The 19,391-nt window shown below is 50.6% G+C and overlaps 1 protein-coding gene across 7 annotated transcripts in view; it reads left to right on the forward strand.

The window, feature by feature from the left end:
- The window catches only part of TIAM1 (TIAM Rac1 associated GEF 1), a 159,135-nt gene that overhangs the window by 57,886 nt on the left and 81,858 nt on the right, over nucleotides 1-19,391 (forward strand). For 2 of the 7 annotated variants that reach the window (XM_048295301.1, XM_048295300.1), the window contains exon 1: nucleotides 360-515. The exons of the other annotated variants lie outside the window; for them this stretch is intronic. Coding sequence is in view for 1 of the 2 variants with exons in the window: in XM_048295300.1 (XP_048151257.1) it covers nucleotides 491-515 (25 nt within the window). In the remaining variant the exon portion in view is untranslated. Of the gene's footprint in view, nucleotides 1-359; nucleotides 516-19,391 lie in introns of those variants that run through there. 7 annotated transcript variants of the gene reach the window in all.

A 19,391-nucleotide genomic window follows, 5' to 3' on the forward strand; every position in this document is an offset into this window, starting at 1 on the left:
AGGTCAGAATGTTTTATTTTCTGTCTTGCTGGTGAGCTGCTCCCTGCAAACACAGCAGAATACCGTGCGTGGGGAAGGGACTGTGGAGCTGGTGCACTGGGAATGCAGGAGCGAGTTGCCTCTGCGGGCTCACTGGGGATTTAGTTCGATTTAGTTCTTGGCTCCTCTTGCAGCGCTGGTGAGTTAAAGTCACCCTGGAAGGATGTCCCTAGGAATCCAGATTTCAGGAGCCGGGGGGTTGAGTGGCAGCTCATCTGAAGCCTGTGACGGCAGGAATTAATCAGGAGAGGGAGGGAGGAAGAGAAGGAGGGAGGGAGGAAGGGAGGGATGGGCAAAACCCCAAACCTTCAAACACACCCAATTGACCCGTCTCATCTTAGCGTGAAACTTCGCAAGTTACACCCACTCCGAAGCAGAAGGGGAATGAAACGCTGGCGCTTCCTCCTTTCTGTTACCGGCAGCTGGGGCTTGGGAAGCACAACAGGCAAAGATGTTTGTGCTGCTGATGATGAGCGGTAAGAGCTTGGCGGGCGGCAGGAGCTCTGCCTGCCCGCTGGGAGCCGGGCGGGGGGAGCGGGAGCAGCTGGGACTTGGATAAAGCTGGGGAAATGTGTTTGGGGGTGTAGCACCCTCGGGCTGCCTGACGCTGTGTGTCCAGGAAGGCTTTCCTCTCCCAATTCCCGTCTCTCCCCGGTGTGGATAGAGGTGTTGCTTTCTCTGAGTTGTGTTTAGTTGGGTTGTCAAGGGCTGTTTGCTTTTCCAGGGCTCGCACTGCTCCCTGGACACTGCGGGCTCAAACTGATTGAATGGGAGCTGGGGACTTCATAGCTGAATTCCCTAAGAGAGAAAATGTAGTGTTGTGTTACTGGCTAGAGATGTTCCCTTCTCCAGCTGTCTGGCTTTATTTTCTGTAATTACAGGTTGCCATGCTCTTTAATTGTTGAAAATGAGCCCCGTGAAAGGTTTCAACTTGAATCCAGCTCTGTTGGGTGTCTCTGCGAGGTGGGGAGAGCCGGGGGGCTGTGAAGGGCAGTGCTGCTCTGTGAGGGGGGAAGGCTGGCTTGGGGGTGCTCACACTTCCCAGAGATTTGGGAACACTGCGGAGCTGGGACTGGGGGAACCTCCTCTGTATCGAGCTGCTCATTTTTCTCCTGGTTCCTTCAGCGATGGCTTATCAAGTTATTTAATATCCCGGGTGCTATCTCTGAATCTAAATTGCCTAATTCTTGGGTTGGTGACAGGAAATGTGAGCACAGAGCCCTGGCTCTGCAATTACTGTGACTAAGCATCAGGGCTGAGCACCAAGCGGCAGCGTTGTCTGCTGGCCCTGCGCTCTGGGGGACGAGCTCCCCATCCTGTCCCGGCTCTCCACCCTGACCTGCTGTCCCCAGGGCTGCTGTGGGAATGTTGGGGATGGCTTCTGCTTCCCAAGGGGCACGGGCTTGCCTTCCCACGGGCAGGGTTCAGCCCTGACTCAGAGCTGTGCAACCCATCAGCCATGAGTAATCCTCCAGGGCAGAGGCAAAGGATAATGCATACCTTTTTCTGGGAATTAAGTCACTCTGGAGCTGTTGGAAATGTGCTTTCGTAGTTTTGTTTCGTATACCAGAGCCCCACTGCTGAGCTGGCTGTGAGTTCCTTGGATGGTGTTTTAATATTGCAGGAGGGATTTACATTTCCACACGTGATCAGTGCTGTGGAACGAAGCGAGCAGGTTTGGTGGGTGTCACTGGGTTGCTTGTTTTTCCCCATCCTTTCAGAGCTAAAAGTGATCCGTGCATTATGGAAAAGGTGTGGAAATTGCTGTGCTAAGCACGGCACACGGAGCTCAGGGATCAGGTGCCCAAATGTGGCAGGCCTGGTTACGCTTCCTGGGGAACTTGCTCTTTAGAGGGTGCCTGTCTGGTTTCTAACTTGTTTTGAGGCAGAAACACTTTATTTTTCCAAAATGCCTGACAGAAAAAAAATCTGCCAAGCCGCAAATTTGCATCATTTAAGCATTTGCTTGAGCTTTATGCTTCTGCTCCGGGAAATCAGTGGTAGGATTCCTGCTGGAATTGGTGTTGAGGAATGGCATTGATTTTGCAGCGGCAGTGAGTCTATTAGGCATCAGTGTTTGGAGCAGACTTGTTTGTCTCTAATGAAGTTACACACTGTGGCTTGAGTTGTAGGTAATGGTTGTTTGGAAATGAACCCCAGGAAAGTGCAGCTAGTTTCCTGCAGGATCAGTGACCTGGACTGGCTCAGGGAATGCCTGGGAATCCTGCTGCCAGAAGTTGGGGCAGGAGAATGAGGGGACAGAAATGGGAGCTCCCTGCTTAGGACAACAGGCTGGCTTGAGTCTAAACTGTGACCTCACTGTGTGCATCAAGCAGCGAGACCTCATTGCTTCCCTTTGGCTCTGAAGCATTTGCCAGCACTGGTCTTCTCTCAGGTTGTGAGGGCTATTAGTTCAACAAATTAAAGGGTCTTTGATGTGGGGCAAAAAAAGGCCGCTAGAATAAAATACCAGCTTCTAAATAATTAATCGTAAAGAAAAATCCAGTGCAGAAGTAACGGTGGCATCGAATCTTTGCAAGAATTCATCAAGAAAGAGGACGAGTCTCTTCTGATGTATCTTCCTGGGTATTATTTTGTTAAACTGGCGACTATGCGGAGCGTTCCAGGGAGTTTTATGGCCCAGTAATCCATTGCTGGATGAGGGGAATACATTATTTATAGATTAGAGTGTTTTAACATCCTCACATGGGGTTGTTTAAGGAGGTCAGAATGCAGAGCAGTGGGAATGGGATTAGCCCAGCTGTGCCACAAGCAGTGCAGGAGCAGGGGGTGAAAGGGGAAGTTATCATGTAGATATTTATGTTTTTATTGTGCCTCACAAGGCATGGGTCACGTAAGAGTTAGGGGTTTCTAGAACCAGAATGTAGTTTTTATTGGTTGTGACATCTCAAATTCTAAGTGAACTGGAAACAGACATGAACATCTTTTTCCCTGGTTCAGCAGACTCGCTCCTGGCAGCGTGTTTGCATTCCCAGTGGGATGGAGGCAGAGGGCTTGAGGAAGGGGGAACGTTTGTGAGAACTGCCAGCCCCTCCTTCCTTCCAGGGGAAGCTGTTGTGTTGTTCCACGTGTGAAGCCTTTCTTCGTGCCCGTGTCCCAGAGGCACAGCCCTGTGAGTGGCGCTGGGGCTGGCAGACAGGTACTTGGTTCACTGCAGAGTGCTTTTAGTGTAATTGCTTTTTGAGGCTTCCAATTAGCCTTTCCCTGAGAGTTGGGCTGTGATGTTCTCAGGCAGCTTGAAAAGCCCTCGTAAAGCCAAGCAAAGGAATGATCTGGGCAGGGGAAGGGGGTGCCCGTCAGGCAGGACATGCATCCTCAGAACTGCAGGCCGAGCCCAGGGAAAGCTCTGGTCCTGGGAAGGGGGTCTGCTCCTGGTTTGCCTCAGGAATCTCCACGGTCTCGCTGCTGCCAGCACCCACAGCAGTTCCCACTCTGGTTTCTGCCTTTGGTCTTCTCAGCAACGAGCTCTGGGCTGGCAGGCTGGAAATTGGGAAACCAGCAGTGGTTCAACTGTGGCATTTTCTAGTAGTGTCTAGACAGATGTCCCATGGAGGGACTCGATGGTCTTAGAGGTCTTTCTCAACCTTAACAGTTGTATGATTCCATGGTTCTAGAGTATGGGGTAATTGGGAGCTCAGGCTCCTGGTGATGTTAACAGAGTTTAACAAGTGGCCAGGCGTTCCCTGGGCTGTTGTTCCCTGTGTGCCTGTTGTTAGGAGGAGCACGGAAAATGTTCCGTGGTGCCACTTCAGCAAGACTGGTATGGGACGCATTGCGTCACCTTGCAGTGCCAGAGTGCCCCTGAGCTACAGGGAATGAGCAGCACCTCTGGAAGCTGATTTGGGGCTGACCACAAATCACCCTGCACACGTACATCCTGCTGGAAGGGCATGAGCATCTGCAGGCAGGGACATCACCCAGAGATCAGCCATGTGGACACAGGAATGTGTGGAAGTCACAGTGGGTATGCTCTTCTGTGGGTGTAAGGGAAAGAGGGGTGCCAGTGGGCAGCCATGGAGTTGGGAGCAGTTGTGTTTATTTCTGAAGAGGCAGAAACTGTTATTTTCTTCTGAAAGCTACTCTGCGTTTCTATTTCTCTTTTCCCTTCCAAACAATTTGGAAGTGGTGGTCTTAATTTCTCCTGTGAGGTGCAAGAGAACGAGTCACTTGTGGAGGGGATGTGACAGTGGATAATAAGTGCAGAACCAGCTCTGGATCAGCAGTGTCTTTATGAAAGAAGTGTTTTTCCTGTGTGTGTAGGGAAATGTCCCTTTCAGGTGGTGCTGGAGCTGTTGAGCACTAAGGGTGACCTTTCCAAAGATGAGGCTCCCTGAAGCTGGGCAGTGTAGGGCACCAGCAAAGCACAGCTGCAGGAGCTGGGGAAGTTGCCAGACCTTTCCTGCAGCATTTTGTCCAAAGCCAGAAAGTGGTTTTGGGGTCTCTGAAATAGCAGAAGTTGGAGGGAAAAAGGGAAGTGTGTAGGTTTTGCATCAATGCCTTCTTCCCCTGTTTCTGGGAGATGAACAGAGCCCCTCATGTCAGGATCTCCCTCCATACCTTACACTGCCCAGTGGCTGCTGAAATACCCTCACAGCAGCTTGGCTACACCTATGGGAAGCTGCTGTAACGCTCAGAAATCCCGATGTCCTGCCTTGGCCAGGTGAGCACGCAGCTCTCTGTGCTCATCCAGTCCCTCCAACAGGGAAAACAAAGAACCTCCTGCTGTCTGCTTCCCAGCTGGGAATTGCTTTGCTGTTCATTTGCATTAACCTGGGTGGGGAAGGTGTATTCAGAGTGTGCCCCAGGCCCTCAGACACTGACATGGAGACAAAGACTCCCCATTGCGCAAGGCCACCGCTGGGAAGGGAGCTGGGGAAGGAGCTGGGAAGCTGCTTGGTGCAGCCACCTCACAGAAGCACAGAATCTTTTAGGTCAGAAAAGATCTTTGGGATCAACGTGTCCAAGCTGTGCCCGATGCCCACCTTGTCCCCAGCCCAGAGCACCGATTGCCACATCCAGGCCTTCCTCGGGCACCTCCAGGGATGGGGACTCCAGCAGTGCCTTGTTTTTGCAGGATGGCTGGCACAACCTGGAAGACCCAACCCAGAGGTTGTGCCTGGTCCTGCCAGCTTTCCCCACTGCTCCTCAGCTGTGCACAGGCCGCTCCTTCCCTTTGCCAGTGGTTTCCCTCCCCTCCTGGTGAGGGGGTCCTGGGAGAGAGGCCCCTTGGCAGGAACTCCCGAGTGCTCCAGGTTTCCAGGGGTGTGATTGTTCGGGGACGGCTGCAGGGCTGCGCGGGGAATGAAAGCAGCGACTGAAAACTTCTGTCAGGCATCCCGTGCCTTTCGCTGTGGGTGATGTGTAACACATGCCAAAGGTTGTTTTGGTGAAAAATGATTGATGTGCTTTTTTTAGCAGTAACAAGGAACCTTTTTTTCTTCCTTTGCAACAATGAAAATCTGGTGTTTTTTTTGGCTGAAGTGGGAGGAGGGTTGTGCTTTTGTTGACTCTCATGGCCCCCATGGTGAGTTAGAGGGGGCTGCTGTAAGAGGTGTGAGATGGGCAGCAGAGGCACCACAAACACACACAGCCAGGGTGTACGACTTGAGGTACAAACCAGAACTCAGTTCACTTGGAAGTTGCAGGATAAAATTTATGACAATAAAAAGCCAGTGGGAGTCAGCTCCTTGCTGATTTTTTTTTTTTTTTTTAATTAATCTTAATGCTTTAGTAACATCTGGGTGATTGCTTTGTAATCTTTTTCTGGGAAGCACTTTTGCGTGTGTGTACTTTGTTGTGGAGTGATAAATCACTGTAATTTACCAGCCTGGTTTTTAAAAATTTGGAAAGTCACACTGTGTGATGTGTTCCTTCAAGCTGTCGTTCCTGGAGGCACCTGAATGAATCCATGACATTTCAGCTTCTGTTTACTGCTTCAAACAGGTCTTTATGTTTGACATGGTTACCCGAGTATACCTTCAAGTTTGGAGTTTATGGAGGTTTTTCAAAAGGGAAATTAAAAGGAATAAGAGATTTTTGAGGAGGAATAACATGCAGTCAGTTGCTTTGAGCCACCTGGAGTTGGGAAGTTCATATAAATGTCCAGAGCTCCATGAAGACTGAGGACGCATTGGGAATGTCCCTGGGAGCCCCTGGTCATGGGCTGTCCGTTCCTCCCTGGCTCAGCCAGTGCCTCTCTCCTGAAATGTGCCCTCCAGCCTTGGTGCAGCAGGGGTTGAGGCAAGAGAAGGGTGAAGTTGCACATCCGTGTAGGTTGAGTGTGTGTTTCCAAACAACGTGAAGCAATGCAGGGAATGTGCAGTGACTGTCCGGGGGCATGAGAAAATCGCAGTGCCCTTGGTTTGTGCTTCTGGGCAAGTGCAAGGAGAGAAACCAAGGCTTTTTTGGGAGCGTGGCTTTGACAGTAGATCCATCTGCAGGGCTCGGGCTGCTGGGAAGAGGGGCTGGATTATTTGGAAGCAGAGGCATTGCAGGGAAGGTGTGCTGGCAGCCTCCTGGGGCTTCACAGCTAAGGGAGAAACCGCCTCTGTCCCAGTACTTTACAGCTGTCCTCGTTGGGAGCTCTTTTTCCAGGCAGGGGTTTGGTTAGGGAGCAGGGAGAGGCTGGCACTGAACGGGGTAGAGATTTGGGAAGGATGGAGGTCAGACAGAGAGGGTCTGGTCTCTCTGAATCTGCTGCAGGGACTGGGATCTCATCAGGTATGCGCTGGTTAGTTCTGCTGGAGAGCAGGAGGCTGACCCACTTAGTGCCTGCCAAAAACCTGGCTCCACTGTCGTATGGCGCTGATCTCTGCTCCAGTGGCCAGTGACAGGACCCCAGGGAAGAGCTGGAGCTGTGTCTGGAGGGGTTCATGTTGGCTATGAGGGAAAGGTTCTTCCCCCAGAGGGTGCTGGGGCACTGACCAGGCTCCCCAGGGAATGGGCACAGCCCCGAGGCTGCCAGAGCTCCAGGGATGCACAGGGTGAGATTGTTGGGGTGTCTGTGCAGGGCCAGGAGTTGGACTCTGATCCTTGTGGGTCCCTTCCACCTCAGGATATTCCATAGTTCTATGATTCTATTAGGTGCCCTGGGAAATGGGAGCTGGGGCTGCCCTGCTGCCCGAGGCAGGACAGAGATTCCCCCACCAGCATGGAATAGATGGAAATGAAATAATTGCCAATCCCAAGTCTGTGATGACTGGGAAAACAGCTCCAGCTTTGTGTGAGCCCCTGGACCCGGGATCACCTATCTTCGTGTGACTGTGGAGCTCTGGTTTCAGCCCACGCCGGAGCACTGGGATACAACTGCAGGATCAGTCCAGCAGGGCCCCTGAACAGCTCCTGAGGTGGTCGGGGTGCATGGTGTCCCACAAGGAAGACACTTCCAGACACCACGGGCCTCGTGTGTGTAAAGCACAGATGCAAGGACTTGCAAACCTGTAAGAGGTGTGGCAGTGGAGTTTGCTGGTTCTGCACAATTCAGCAACGCAGAACGTTGGGGAAATGTGTCCTGTGAAGGGAAACAGTGAAGTGTTCCAGCAAATGTTTGTGGGTAATGAGGACAAACGTGCAGGGCAAAAAAGGCTGAAGTCTTTGAAGGAACCCAGTAAGACCCACAGCTCCTGGACAGGAGGTGTTCAGGCAGGCAAGATTGCAAATCAATATATTAAGAGAAGAAATAACCCCTTGTAGACCAAAATGTGCACAGCTGTGGGGACAGCATGAGCAGTTTGGGATTCCAGGCTTTTCCAGTGGGTGCTTTTGGCTGGGAGTGAAGCTGGCTCCCTGCTCCTGTGGCGCGCCAGCCTGGGGGGTGCCAGGAGCTGCCACGTTATCCCATGGGGCCTTTCCCCAGGCTCAGAATCACGGAATCACAGGATCGCTGAGGCTGGAAAAGAACTCAAGAGACCATCGAGGCCAAGCTGTGCCTGATCCCACCTTGTCCCCAGCCCGGAGCACTGAGTGCCACCTCCATGCCTTCCTTGGACACCTCCAGGGATGGGGACTCCAAACCTCCCTGGGCAGTTCCAATCTTTGAGCCACTCTTTCTATGGACAAATTCCTCTTGGTGTCCAACCTGAGCCTTCCCTGAAGTCTGCATGTTTCCAGTGCATTTTTCCAAGAACTATTGTGTACAAGGGGAACAAGAAGTCTGAGTGATTGCCTTTGGAGTTAATTTGGGATCCAGCTGGCCTCACTTCTAGGACATAGACCTGCCGTCCCCGTGACCACGTCCTCTCTTGCAGGATGAGATGGGCTCTTAGTCCAAGCTCCAGGGTTTCCCGGGTTGAGGGGCTTGTCCTGCTGGTCCCCAGAACCTGCTCGAGCTCTGCCGTGCTTATCCCAAGGTTTGATCATCCTGCGTTTGAAGTGGCTGCCCAGCCCCTGTTCCCTCAGCGGGTTTAGGAGGAGCACAGCTCACCTGGCATTCAGACAAGATTGCAGATATTTAGCTCTTTCAGAGCAATCTTGAACCTGCTCATCAGAGTGTGCATCTCACTTGAAGCCACTCCAGCTGTGCAGAGCTATTTCTGTACAGGAATCCTTTGAAATTTTAATGCACTTTTTGCTCGTTGAACCCCAAAACGAGTCACTTAAGGCAGCAGCAGCAGTTTTTCAAAACCTCTGCCTACCTGTCGCTTCCACTGACTTTTCTGTAACCTGCTTTGGGCCTCTATTATTCATGGAAAAATTAAAACACATCCAGGAGGGGCCAGGTGTTTCTGAGGAATGTGATGGGATTGTTGGGGTGTCTGGTGCAGGGTCAGGGGGTTGGACTCGATCCTCATGGGTCCCGTCCAATTCAGGATGTTCTGTGGATCTGTGGTTCGAGGGTTTGGCAGCATGTCCTACTGCTGAGAAGGAATCAAGGATCAGCACATTTTCAGCAGGTATATAGAATTACCCTTTTATCAGATTGGTCTTAAAAATAAAGTCTGTTTTTGAATACAGGAAGATAAGGCCTCGTAGGGGTTGTATTCCTCGCAGAGCTCCTGATTCATTGTCTAAATGGCAATGAAATGTCTTGCCTGGCTCGGTGCGCAGTGAGATGTGAGTCACGTCCCCACGTTGCTCAGAGCTGGGCACAGAAGGGACAGACTTCACGCCTCCCTGGCAGCTCCTGCTTTTCACAACCCCGCTCGCAGCAGACGGCACCACAACGTGTCGCCGTGAGGTTTGGAGCGGAATTCTCCTGAGGTCTCAGAACTGTAATCCATTCGTGTGGAAGCCTCTCCAACCTCCTTCTCAGCTCCCCACTCGCAGGGCTTTCAAAAGCCCAGAGCTCTCAGGCTCCTGGAGTTCGGTGAGGCTCTCGGCCGCAGCTCTTGGGAGCCTGGAAATGAAAATCATTTTTTATTGCTCAAGCTGGACCAAATTTTGCATTTAGAGTCTCTGCTAGTAAAATTGACAGAGCAATAAGGGGATTATCTTTGTCCAACCTCTCTTTTGAACCTAGTAGAGGAATGGCAGAGGCCAGGGATTCATATTCCTCTATGCCTGACCTACAATTTATGGCAATATTATCCCAAAGTAATTGAGTGGGTCCCACAAGTCTGTGTAGCAGCCAAATTCTGGAGGTGAATGTGACTCCTTCCACTTGATTTTAGAGCTCTTTTGTGTGGAGCAAAGTGAGTTTGAGTTTTGTGGTACTGTGATGAAGTTGCACCACACTGAGCACAGCCCCTGCTGTCTGAGGAGATCTTTGTCACCACCACGTCCCCTGCACGGGCACCTCACCTGGATGAAGGGATGATCTGGAAGGTCCCTTCCGGCCAAAACCATTCCGTGATTCTGTGATTTACTCTGGCTTTATTTCAGTGAGACAGGAGAGGAATTTCTCCATTTGTAAAAGGGGATTTGAGTCTCAGGGAGATTTCAGGTACTTGCCTGTGAATCCCTGGAATTAAGTTGAAGAGTGGAGCCCTAATCTAGCACCTTCTCTCTCAGACACAGCTTTTGCTTATGCTTCACCACTGAATAACCCACTGAAGCTGTCGGGCAGCAGGGGTGCTGCGTGCTGAAATTCTTGGCTTGCAACTGAACAGAATCCTCTAGAATTTAAAAACTCAAGGGGAAAAAAAGGGGCCCTCAGCATTAAATACCCCTGCTCTTCTCCGATAAACATTCCCCCACCTCTGAGCCGAGTGTTCTCTGACAGCTGGGTTGAATACATGAAAATGAGCAGCAGCACCGAGCATAGAGAGAACACCGGGGGCAGGAGCCCTCCCCGTGTGAGTAGTGCAGGTTGTTCCACCAGAGCAGGGACAGAAAATGGGCTTCCCCCGGGACAGCTTTGTGTAAGCCCGGGTTTATTCAGCAGCACAGAGTGGGATCCGAAATGCCCCCTGTTGGCATGAGCTGTTTCACTGGGGGCTGTGGATGGGAGTGCTGGGGCTTGCTGATTCTTTCCCGGGCTGAGTGTGATTATCTCAATAGCTGCACTTGAAAGCTGTTATTTAATTTCCATTGTGACGCTGTAATAGTGCTCAGAGGATTACGTGTCAATGTACGTGAGGCGCTTGATCCCTGAGAGCGGGAGGCTTTCAAACCATGTGCCTGGGCTGGGTTATCGGGGTTTCTTACAGAAATTGAGTGGGGGTTTTGACTAAATGACCATTTGTGCCTCAGCTTCTCACAGCCCCGTGCAGATAACTGTGTTCTGTGGCTCCCTCTGGCACCAGGGAGGCGGATGCACGTAGGCCTGTGCTGTTCTCAGAAAGAGAACCTTGGAAATACTCTAAATATAACTCTTTGTTAGTCCAACGCAGGACCATTTGAATTTTGAATCAGCAAATATTTCAGCTGGGCTTCCATAAGGATTATTAGTTTTTAATTATTTCTGGCATTTTCCCCAATTAAAAATGGAATTTATTACTCTTCTAGTTCTAATTTTCTTTACTGACTTCGGAGGTGGCATTGCTTCTGGTTTCTTGCATGAAAGGCACTGTAATCTTGAAAAAGGTGGATGGCTCTTGCGTTGATGTTTTTTCACCTGAATGGATTGGGAAAATATTGGTAGAATTTTGATATTTAAAGCTGGTGTAGCTGCCAACTTATTAATTGTTGTTGTTTAAGCATCGGGTTAGCTTTGTGTGCCATCAGTCAAAACTTCATGGTCAATCCAGTGCAGGATGTCAATATTTGGTCTCCCAGCTAAATTAAAGTTTATAGTTAACTGTTGTGATAGTAAATGGGTTTTATTCTGATTTATTCTTCTCTGTGTGCAAATTCCAACCCATTGTGGTGCATATAACCTGTTGTGCATCATCTTTTGCTGAGTACATCCCTAAAAATTGTCCCAGCAGAGGCAGGCGAGGTCCTTATGAATGATATCCTTTCTGTAGGAATTTATCAACCTGTTACAACTGGCACAGCAAAGGCATCAACAAAATTAACAGCATTTGGGTTTTTTAATTTTATGTTGGTGTTAAAAACCATGTTCAGTGCTGTTATTTATTGCTTGCCTTAAATACAGGCTAAGTTAGGAAACATCTACAGTGGGACGTGTTACTTATCTGCTCACAGCACGTGGCATTCTCTGGAATATTCCCGCCAAACTCCTTACTGGATTAATTGGGCAAAATCACCCCCGACAGATTTTTGTTTCATGCGGATGGGTCGTGTTTAAGCGGAGAAAACCTCCAAGCAGCGTTCCTGTGGGATTCCCAATTCCTAGTTCAATTTGGGCTGAAGTCACTGGCTGGCGGGCTGGGCTTGCAGGGGAGCTGTGCTCCTGTCTCCATTAATCTTCATCTGGAAGCTGCCTGGAACAGCGCGGGCCGGGGCAGCCCCACCGGCGACAGGCGAACTAACAGCTCTTGCTTCACGTCCGTCCCTGCTCCAAGCGGGAGTCATGGGCTGATTCTCCCTGGAATTCTGCAGGGTTTCTTACTCCTGGTTAGTTTAGCAAAGCTGCCTGTCAGGGTGGTGTCGGAAGCCGTGAGCTGGGCCCGGCCCGGCGGGACTGTGCAGAACTCCAGTCACGTGAGTGTTGGGATGGAAGTGTCTCCGGAGTCTGCTGAAGCGGGTTCCCACTCCAGCACGGCTCAGCTCTGCCCAGCTCTCACATGATGACACTTCAGTGTCTTCCTTCTGAGTGTACAGCGTGTTTCTGGGGAAGAAAAGAAGATGGATTCTGGAAATCTTGCATAAACAAATAGCACTTGGCAGGCGGGATGCTGCCGTGTCTTCCCTGCTTGTTAAGAGTTCCAGTAAAACGAGCTCACTGATACAGAAATATCCCAGAATAGAGGCTGGGTCAGGAGAAACTGGAGCCAAAGCAGGGCTGTACCTTCTCCCTTTGAAGCACCATCCTGCCTGTGTTTGCATTTGCTGCAGTTTTCCTGATGTATTGGCAAAGAAATGTCAGGGTAGGTTTTCTGAAAACAAAGGAGTGAATGAATGAAGTCTTTTTCTCTCTTACTCTTGAAACTGGTTATGGGCCTTTCTTTTTTTCCCCTAAGCCTGTTAGGTTGGGCTTTAAAGAACAAACCCCAAACCCCAGACAATGCAGTAAAGCCAAAAGCCTGGAGCAGGTGTTACCCACTTGTTCAAACAAGTCCAGGACTTGTTTCCTTTTCAGAATGCAGTTGGAAGTCAGGCCTTGAGGAGGAAAACTAAAATGGAACTATTGAGCATCAACTCACAGCGGCGGCCCTGTGCCCCGAAATTGTGTATTTACATGTGGGGCTGTGAGAAGAGCAGGTTATTAACCCTGCTGAGCCCTGGGAGCAGGGACACATCCTCACACTGAACCTTCCCAGCGTTCTCCCAGCCTTTCTGTTTGTTGGGAGGATTAACTACAATCCTTTTTCCCTCCCTGTGGCTGCCCCTGCATCCCTGGCAGTGTCCAAAGCCAGGCTGGATGGGGCTTGGAGCCACCTGGGACAGTGGGAGGTGTCCTTGTTCCTGTTAGGGGCTGGCACTGGATAAGCTTTAAGGTCCCTTCCAACCCAAACCATTCCACGAATCTGGGATTCTGATATTCCAGATCTTGTTGGCTGCCTCCCGGGTTGGGATTTTCTCAGTGTTTCATGCCCCAAATGAAGCTCCGGTTTTTGCAAGCGGCTCCACGGGATGCGGCTGTTGGAGTCGGCAGTGCTGGCACAGCTTCCTGCCTGCCCACAGCTGAGCTGCTCCTGGGAAGGCTTTTCCCCGCTGGCATCTGCATGCCCGTGCTGCAGTGTCGGGCACAGCCGCCCAGGTGGGGTTTTGTGGTGCTGAAAGGGTTCCCCCAGAGCCTGGGATGCACTCGGATGCCACTTGGCCAGCGTTTGCCACATCTCCTGCGTAAACAAACCGTTGTTCTTCTTCATTTCACCTCCATGTCCACATCCCAGTGGGGCATGTTTCCTTGTCAGGAGCCCTCAGCCTGTTCTGCCAATGGGGCTGGAAGTTGTTTCCCTTGAAAAGTTCGAGGTGCCCATTGTGTAAAATGTTTCACAAGTCATGTTGGGCTGGGAAAAGAACATGGTGGGGCAGAGCCTGCAAGCTGGAGCAGAGAGGTGCCCTGCCAGGTGATTATACATTCCTTTTCATGGCTTGTTTGGGTTTTTTAAGAGGCAGAGAATAAGTTGAGGCATGTTAAAACCTGTGTGAGGAGTGATAATGGAGTGCTTCCCTCCTTTCCCACAGCTGGGCGTAGGGAGGACGTGCCAAACCTCAGTGCCTGGTTCCTTGTGATCACAGCCCTGTCCCCTGGGGGCTGGTGGGAGATGGAGAGGGGTGAGGTGGTCGAGGGGCTCTCCTCTTCCCCTGTGGCACTCAAGGCATGGTACCCACATCCCTGTGGCCCTCCTCACCAGGGTGCTTGCTGTTGACCCCTTTTCCCACCCCACCACCCCATCCAGGGAATGAGGTCTGTGCCAAGAGCCCCCTTTTCCCCCTGTCCTGCTGCCCAGTGAGGTCATTGCAGCTCCTCAGGTAAAGCAGAGCTCACGGGGAGTGGGGGTGGTGGAAATGGGCCTCAAACCACATTTCCAGCCATCACTGTAGCAGTTTATTTGTCTCATTTCAAAGCCATTCCACGGATGGTTTAAATTACTCCTCCCTCGTGATCTGCTGTGTGCTGGTAAATGGTCAGGCTAAACAATATCCCGATATTAATTGGTGCAGTGGGATTTCGGGCGATGCTTGGAGGAGCATCGCTCTGCTTCTGAACATTAACTTACTCTGCAAATGTTTTTATTGTCTTTAAAAGGAATTTACTGCCTGTTTACATAATTATTAATCTAATAATTAAAGCTGAATTGAACCCTGAAAGTTGGTTGGATCTTTGTGAAACATTGAACAAAGGAAGCCGTCAGGTTTTTGTATCTTTTATAAATATAAGCCTCTGGAACAAGGAAACTGACAGAAATCCCACAAAAATGTCCCAGTTAATGGATTTTCTGTTTGCTACACTATAGAGGGTTGCAGAAATACTGGTAGCTGATTGCAGCCTTACAGATGGCACCAGGAGGGATGGATTTCTCCAGCCTGTGCTGCCTTCCTTTGGCTCCCTGAAGTTCAGAGCAATGAACACTTGTTGCAGAGGGAGTATTTAGCTGCTTTTTGGGTGCTTGGCTGGGAGAATTTCAGGTATTTTAAAAAATTATACTGAAGTTGTTACCAAGGGTGTTTTCAGGACTTATTGTGAGTTTCTTTTGAAGGGCACTTTTTTATTTTAATGGGAAAGTGAGACAGGGACTGTGACCTGGGGTGGTGCTGGGAGATGTCAGAGAACTGCCTTTGCTTCCTCCTCCTCACTGGCACTGCTGGGTCTCCTGGGACAGAGCAGGGAGAAGGGAAGGAGGAGGAAGAGGAGAAGGAGCCTTCGCTGTAGTGAGGAACAGCCCCTGAGAGGGGCGAGTGGAGCTGGCCCGGCTGGTGAGGGGGCTGCGAGTCAAAGAAAAGGTGCTAAAAATGACCCCTGAGGAAATGGTGTGTGGAAAAGCCAGAGAAACAGCATCTTGTTTCTCTGAGATTTTTCCCCTCTGTTCTTTGTTCCCTTTGGCGTTTTCCTTCTCGGTGTGACCCTTTCGTGCACGAGGCAGAGCAAGATTTCCCACTGCAGTTCAGAGATGTCAGAAGCCAGGCTGAGCTTTTTGGTTCTGTGTGCCACTCCTCAAACCTCGTCACTTCTTTGGGGGCCCGATCCAGAGCCCCCTGGGTGAATTTTGCCCTGATTGCAGTGTGGCTCTTGGGCAGGGTGTTTAGAGCTGCTGTTGTGCAGGCGGAAGCTCGCCGGGCCGCTCGTGTGGCGGCTTGTTCCGAGCTGCCCCATGTGCAGGGGCTTGGCAGCTCCCTTGGAAGGAAAGGCTGCAGTCAGCACTCTGCAGGGAGGGAGGGAGACACTTCTGCTTCCCCGACAGAGCCCAGGGCTCTGCCCATCCCTGGTGCAGCCCTGCAGATGGGAAGCCATCGGAAAAACTGGGAGCGTTTGTGTTGCTGCATCACGCCAGCAAAGCAGTGCTGCTGATGGAGGAGCTTCTTTGGAGCTTGGTTTTCTTTGGGACAGAGAAAAAAAGATGTGTTACTAGAAGTCACATCATAATTTTGCTCCTGTAACCATATTGCAGGGGCCTCTGCAGGCACGGTCAGAGGTTGTGTCCCATCACAGCAGTGAATACAGCTGTGCTGGCAAATATTTGTCATGTAGATCTGGCCTCAGTGTCCTGTGATTCCTGCACTGCACAGAGCTGTTCTTCCTCCTGTAATGTACAAGGAATAACATCTTGAGAAAGGTTTTGTAGGAGTTGATTGAAAACTGTAAATAATGAAGTGCAAAATACATTTTCTTTTTGCCTCCTCCCCCTCTTTTCATGTAGGTATGTCAGCTCTGAAAAGTGGTGGAAAACAACTAAGAAAACAAGAAAAGAAGGGAATTGCATTTGAAATATTTTGATATCACTCATGGGTGACTTGAAAGCATGTACAGCCCATCAATGATGTGTGATAAGGGGATCTTCTCAGAACAAGACTGATGGCAAAACATCCAGAAGTCTCCAGAGCACCTGTAGGGCAGACTCTGTAGTAGAGATCTGAAAATTTCGAGGTAAGACCCCCTGAACTGGCACAAAGGTTATTGCTTTCCAAAAACAGATGCAAGGGCTGGTGCAGAGCCACTCAGTCTTTGTGTAGCTCTGCTGTAAACGTGTCCTTTGCTTCTCTCTTTTGTCCCCTCTTTAAAGGGCTTCCCTTGAAAATGGCAGCAGTCACTTTGTCTCTGGGGTGCATCCACTTGCTGCAGAAAAAAAGTTACTGCTTCTGGCCTGGATCTGTAGGATCAGTGTGGAGATGTGTCTGTGGCTGCTGGTGGAGTGGAAGGCACAGGAGACTCACCTCTCCTGGTGGCTTTGGCTCAGGAGGGAGGAAAAGCATGTCTCAAGAGGAAATTCCTGGTCCCTGATGTTATTTTTAACACCCTTTTGAGTAAAAGTGCTTTAACCAGTAACACACTGGGGGCATGCAGACAAAAACATTGCTGGGAATTTATTGGGAATGGCTGGACTTGCCTGCAGCTTGGAGGTGGCTCTGCTGGGGGACAGAAGCCATTTGGGTGAATTCAGGAGCTGCTGTGAGCTCAGGTGGGCTGAGTAATTCCCTTGTAAGACAGGCAAGGTGGCTCTGGGCAGTGTGTCCACAGATACACTGTGTGTGCATCTGCTGCAGGGTTTGTTTTCATTTGGCCTGGGAATGATGCCACGAAAAATACCAGTGGCTTTCTCAGCCACTAAAATCATCTACTGCTCTTTAAATGTAAAGAGGAGACTGGTCATTTTCTTCCAGGGCTCTTTTGGGCCAACGTCAGGCACTGGAATGATGGAATGGCACTTGCTGCTGCTGAAAGTACCGATCACAGGATCACTGAGGTTGGAAAAGACCTCTGAGGTCATGGAGTCCATGCTGTGCCCCATCCCCACCTTTTCACCAGCCCAGAGCACTGAGTGCCGTGTCCAGTCAGTAAAGTGCCATGTAGATTTACTGTGCTTTTGTTTGATGCTGTGGCTGATACTTCACCAGCCTGGCATTTGGAGGAGGCATAGCTGCTGTTTTATGAGGAGTTTGCATTTCTGACACATACTTTAGAATGCTAAAAAAAGTCCCATTTCTTCATACTTTAGCTCAGTGTTTTGTTTCTGTGACTATACCTGGCAGTAACTGCCTGAAAAGGCAGTGAGAGCCTGGTGCTGAGCAGGGTTTGGAACCTCTCTCCTTGCTCCTTCTCTGGCACTACTTTTTGAGTCATTTTCAAGGGAGAACTCAACTGAAGCTGTTTTTGGCAGTGTCCTGTGCAGGATGTCGGGAGCTCACAGGTACAAGCCCTGCAGCTGCTCACCTGGCACTGCTGCTGGGTGCTGCTCACAGGCAGCTCCTGTGTGCCAGCAACAACATTCTGCTCTTATTGACCACAGATTGCAAAGCCAGGGGAGGACCTGGACCAACTGTGGTGCTGCCAAACTGTGGAGGATTTGTTGTTGTTTTTTCCTATTGCTCAGGAACAGCTTGAGTTTGGGAAGGACGAGCTCTGTCCCTTGGTGGAGCTGTGATCCGTGGGTCCCACCAAGGCTGGTCAGGAGTCCAGGGCTGAACCTTCCAGCTGGAGGCACTGCTCGGCTGCCTCTCTGCTTGTGTTCTGTTTGACAGCAGTTTTGTTGCTCTGAACTCCTCTTGGAGTGAAGCTTCACTCTGGCCTTGCTTTTGCTGAAGGTGTCTGATCTGTGCTAACCTTGGCCACAGTGAGGGTTGCACGTGGTGTTCCAGATGAGGTCAGTGTCTTCTGCAGCATCAGTCACTCCTGCTTCTGCTGGGCAGGTCCTGCTTGGTCCATCCTTTGATTTACCTTTGCTTTTCTTGGCATCACTGCCACACTGGGAGCTCATGGTCCTCTGGGATCAGTATGAGACAAAAGGTCTGCTCTGTACCGTGACTTCTTCCAGCTTTGTGTCCTCAGCACAAGTCACCGTCACATTTCTTTTTATGTGTTGTCATTGGAAACATGAAAAAGCTCGAGTGAGGTAATTGTCTTCTCAGCACAACCTCTGTGCAAAGTTTCTTATGTAGATCGTAATTCCTGTGCCAGTTTTTGTCATCTTCAGCTCCATTAGTCGTTTCCTGGAAAGGTGTCTTCTGCCTTTCCTCCTCTGGAAAATGGGTCATCTTCTTGCAGGGAGTGATCAAGAGTAGCAGGCAGAAATTATTTAGTTTCCCATTTCTTCCCATGTCATTCCCTGTTCCATCTCCCAGCTGTGCTCTCCAGCCTTGCATTCCCTTGACAGACAGATGGATACATCACTGCTGGGATCGCTTGTTCTGCAGTCCCAGGCAGGATCCTGATCCGCAGGTTTTAATATGAAAATTCTTGCCCGTATCCCTGTGGTTGCTTCTCTCATAGTTTTGGGATGCAGATTGAAAGCTGCTGCTGACTGGCAAATTTTAAACTCTGGATTTTGCTCCTGATAACCTCAGATGTGGTGATTCATGTGTCTCTCCCCCTTCCATGCACTCCCTGGAAAAGGAGGCAAAGCCTTCATTTTATTTGGTGGCCACACTCAGAGCTGATGGGTATCAGTGGTGGCCTCAGCCTGGCTTTTGGTAGTTCTGGCTTTTCCTCTCCAGAGCGTTTGCTGATCCGTCCTTTCTCCGGCTCTGCTCCCTGCCCACCTCTTCCCAGGGTGGGGGCTCACCCCCTGAGCCCCGGGGGTGTCTTCTCCTAGGATTCCCATCCCTCATGCGTTTTGTCCCCTCTTAATTAAAGAAGCAACACCCGGCATGTGGCCCTGGGGTTGTGTGTTCCTCCCTCGGGGAAGAGCCGTGTCAGGAGATGTGATGGACGAGTCGTGACTGAAACCGGTCAGCCCAGATAAGCTGAAGCCATCAGGCTCTGTCAGGACGTGCAAGATAAAACCTGAATGCTTAATTTACCTTCAGCGGTGCCAAGCTGGTACAGACCAGCCGAGCTTTGCATTCGTGGTTTCTCCTTCTCTCCCTGCTGGAGGAACGGGGCTGTGTGATGGCAACGCCTGGCTGGGAAAGCTGCTCTGTTGGGGCTGATAGCAGGAGGTGAACACAGCAGCCACTTGGGCATCTGCTCGCCTGCCTCCTCGCAGGCTCTGATTAAACAGGAGTTAGGATTTCCAGTCAGGATTGGGGAAGTTCGGCTTCACCCTGGGCTCCTTTTTGTTGCTCCCATCATGTCCAGCAGCTGCGGCAGGAGCGCTTGGAGCAGGCGGAGGGTGGGAGTCCTGTGGGGAGTCCTGGCTTTGGGCTCTTCACTTGTCCCTGTCCCACCAGAGAATTGTGTCCATGCTGTCACTGACACATCAGGCAATAAACTCCCGGTTTTGGGA

Source organism: Corvus hawaiiensis, chromosome 2, assembly GCF_020740725.1.
Source record: "Corvus hawaiiensis isolate bCorHaw1 chromosome 2, bCorHaw1.pri.cur, whole genome shotgun sequence".
Lineage (NCBI taxonomy): Eukaryota > Metazoa > Chordata > Aves > Passeriformes > Corvidae > Corvus > Corvus hawaiiensis.